This window comes from Vombatus ursinus, unplaced genomic scaffold (assembly GCF_900497805.2).
Source record: "Vombatus ursinus unplaced genomic scaffold, bare-nosed wombat genome assembly UNPS02014734.1, whole genome shotgun sequence".
NCBI classification, from domain to species: domain Eukaryota; kingdom Metazoa; phylum Chordata; class Mammalia; order Diprotodontia; family Vombatidae; genus Vombatus; species Vombatus ursinus.
In genome coordinates this window covers 1-1,455 of record NW_020954512.1, presented here as the reverse complement: position 1 = coordinate 1,455, position 1,455 = coordinate 1, and the positions used below count along the sequence as shown (strand labels likewise).

The following is a 1,455-nucleotide window of genomic DNA, read 5'->3' as shown; positions in this document are numbered from 1 at the left end:
GGTGCCTCTGTTGGGGCAGCTGTTGGTGCTTCAGTTGGGGCAGCTGTTGGTGCCTCTGTTGGGGCAGCTGTTGGTGCTTCAGTTGGTGCTGCTGTTGGGGCAGCTGTTGGCAATTCTGTTGGGGCAACTGTTGGCAACTCTGTTGGGGCAACTCTTGGTGCCTCTGTTGGGGCAACTGTTGGCGCCTCTGTTGAGGCAGCTGTTGGCAACTCTGTTGTGGTAGCTGTTGGTGCCTCTGTTGGGGTAGCTGTTGGCACCTCTGTTGGGGCAGCTGTTGGCGCATGTGTTGGGGCACCTGTTGGTGCCTCTGTTGGGGCAGTTGTTGGTGCTTCAGTTGGGGCTGTTGTAGGTGCCTCAGATGGGGCAGCTGTTGGGGCAGCTGTTGGCACCTCTGTTGGGGCAGCTGTAGGTGCTTCAGTTGTGGCTGTTGTAGGTGCCTCTGATGGAGCAGGTGTTGGGGCAGCTGTTGGCACCTCTGTTGGGGCACCTCTTGTCACCTCTATTGGGGCAGCTGTTGGCGCCTCTGTTGGGGCAGCTGTTGGTGCTTCAGTTGGGGCTGTTGTAGGTGCCTCTGTTGGGGCTGCTGTTGGTGCCTCTCTTGGTGCCTCTGTTGGGGCAGCTGTTGGTGCTTCAGTTGGGGCTGCTTTTGGGCCAGCTGATGGGGCAACTGTTGGCAATTCTGTTGGGGAAGCTGTTGGTGCCTCTGTTGGTATCTCTGTTCGTGCCTCTGTTGGGGCAGCTGTTGGTTCTTCAGTTGGGGCTGTTGTAGGTGCCTCTGATGGGGCATCTCTTGGAGCAGCTGTTGGCACCTCTGTTGGGGCAGTTGTTGGCACCTCTGTTGGGGCAGCTGTTGGAGCCTCTGTTGCGGTAGATGTTGGTGCCTCTGTTGGGGCAGCTGTTGGTGCTTCAGTTGGTGCTGCTGTTGGGGCAGCTGTTGGCAATTCTGTTGGGGCAGCTGTTGGCAACTCTGTTGTGGCAATTGTTGGTGCCTCTGATGGGGAGGCTGTTGGTGCAGCTGTTGGCACCTCCATTGGGGCAGGAGTTGCCACCTCTGTTGGGGCATCTGTTGGTGCTTCAGTTGGGACTGTTGTAGGTGCCTCTGATGGGGCAGGTGTTGGGGCAGCTGCTGGCACCTCTGTTGGGGCAGCTGTTGGCGTCTCTATTGGGGCAGCTGTTGCTGCTTCAGTTGTGGCTGTTGTAGGTGCCTCTGATGGGGCAGCTGTTGTTGTCTTCGTTGGGGCAGTTGTTGTTGCTTATGTTGGGGCAGCTGTTGGTGCTTCAGTTGGGGCAGCTGTTGTTGCCTTCGTTGGGGCAGCTGTTGGGGCAGCTGTTGGTGCTTCAGTTGTGGCTGTTGTAGGTGCCTCTGTTGGGGCAGCTGTTGGTGCTTCAGTTGGGGCTGCTTTTGGGCCAGCTGTTGGGGCAACTGTTGGCAATTCTGTTGGGGAAGCTGTTGGT

The 1,455-nt window shown here is 57.9% G+C and overlaps 1 protein-coding gene across 1 annotated transcript; it reads right to left on the bottom strand.

Annotated features, from left to right (window-relative positions):
- Nucleotides 1-34: 34 nt before the first annotated feature.
- Nucleotides 35-1,447, bottom strand: LOC114042692 (mucin-5AC-like; the record flags this gene model as incomplete). The annotated part of the gene is made up of 1 exon (XM_027861378.1): nucleotides 35-1,447. A coding segment is annotated over exon 1 (997 nt), but the record flags the coding sequence as incomplete, so codon positions are not given.
- Nucleotides 1,448-1,455: the final 8 nt, after the last annotated feature.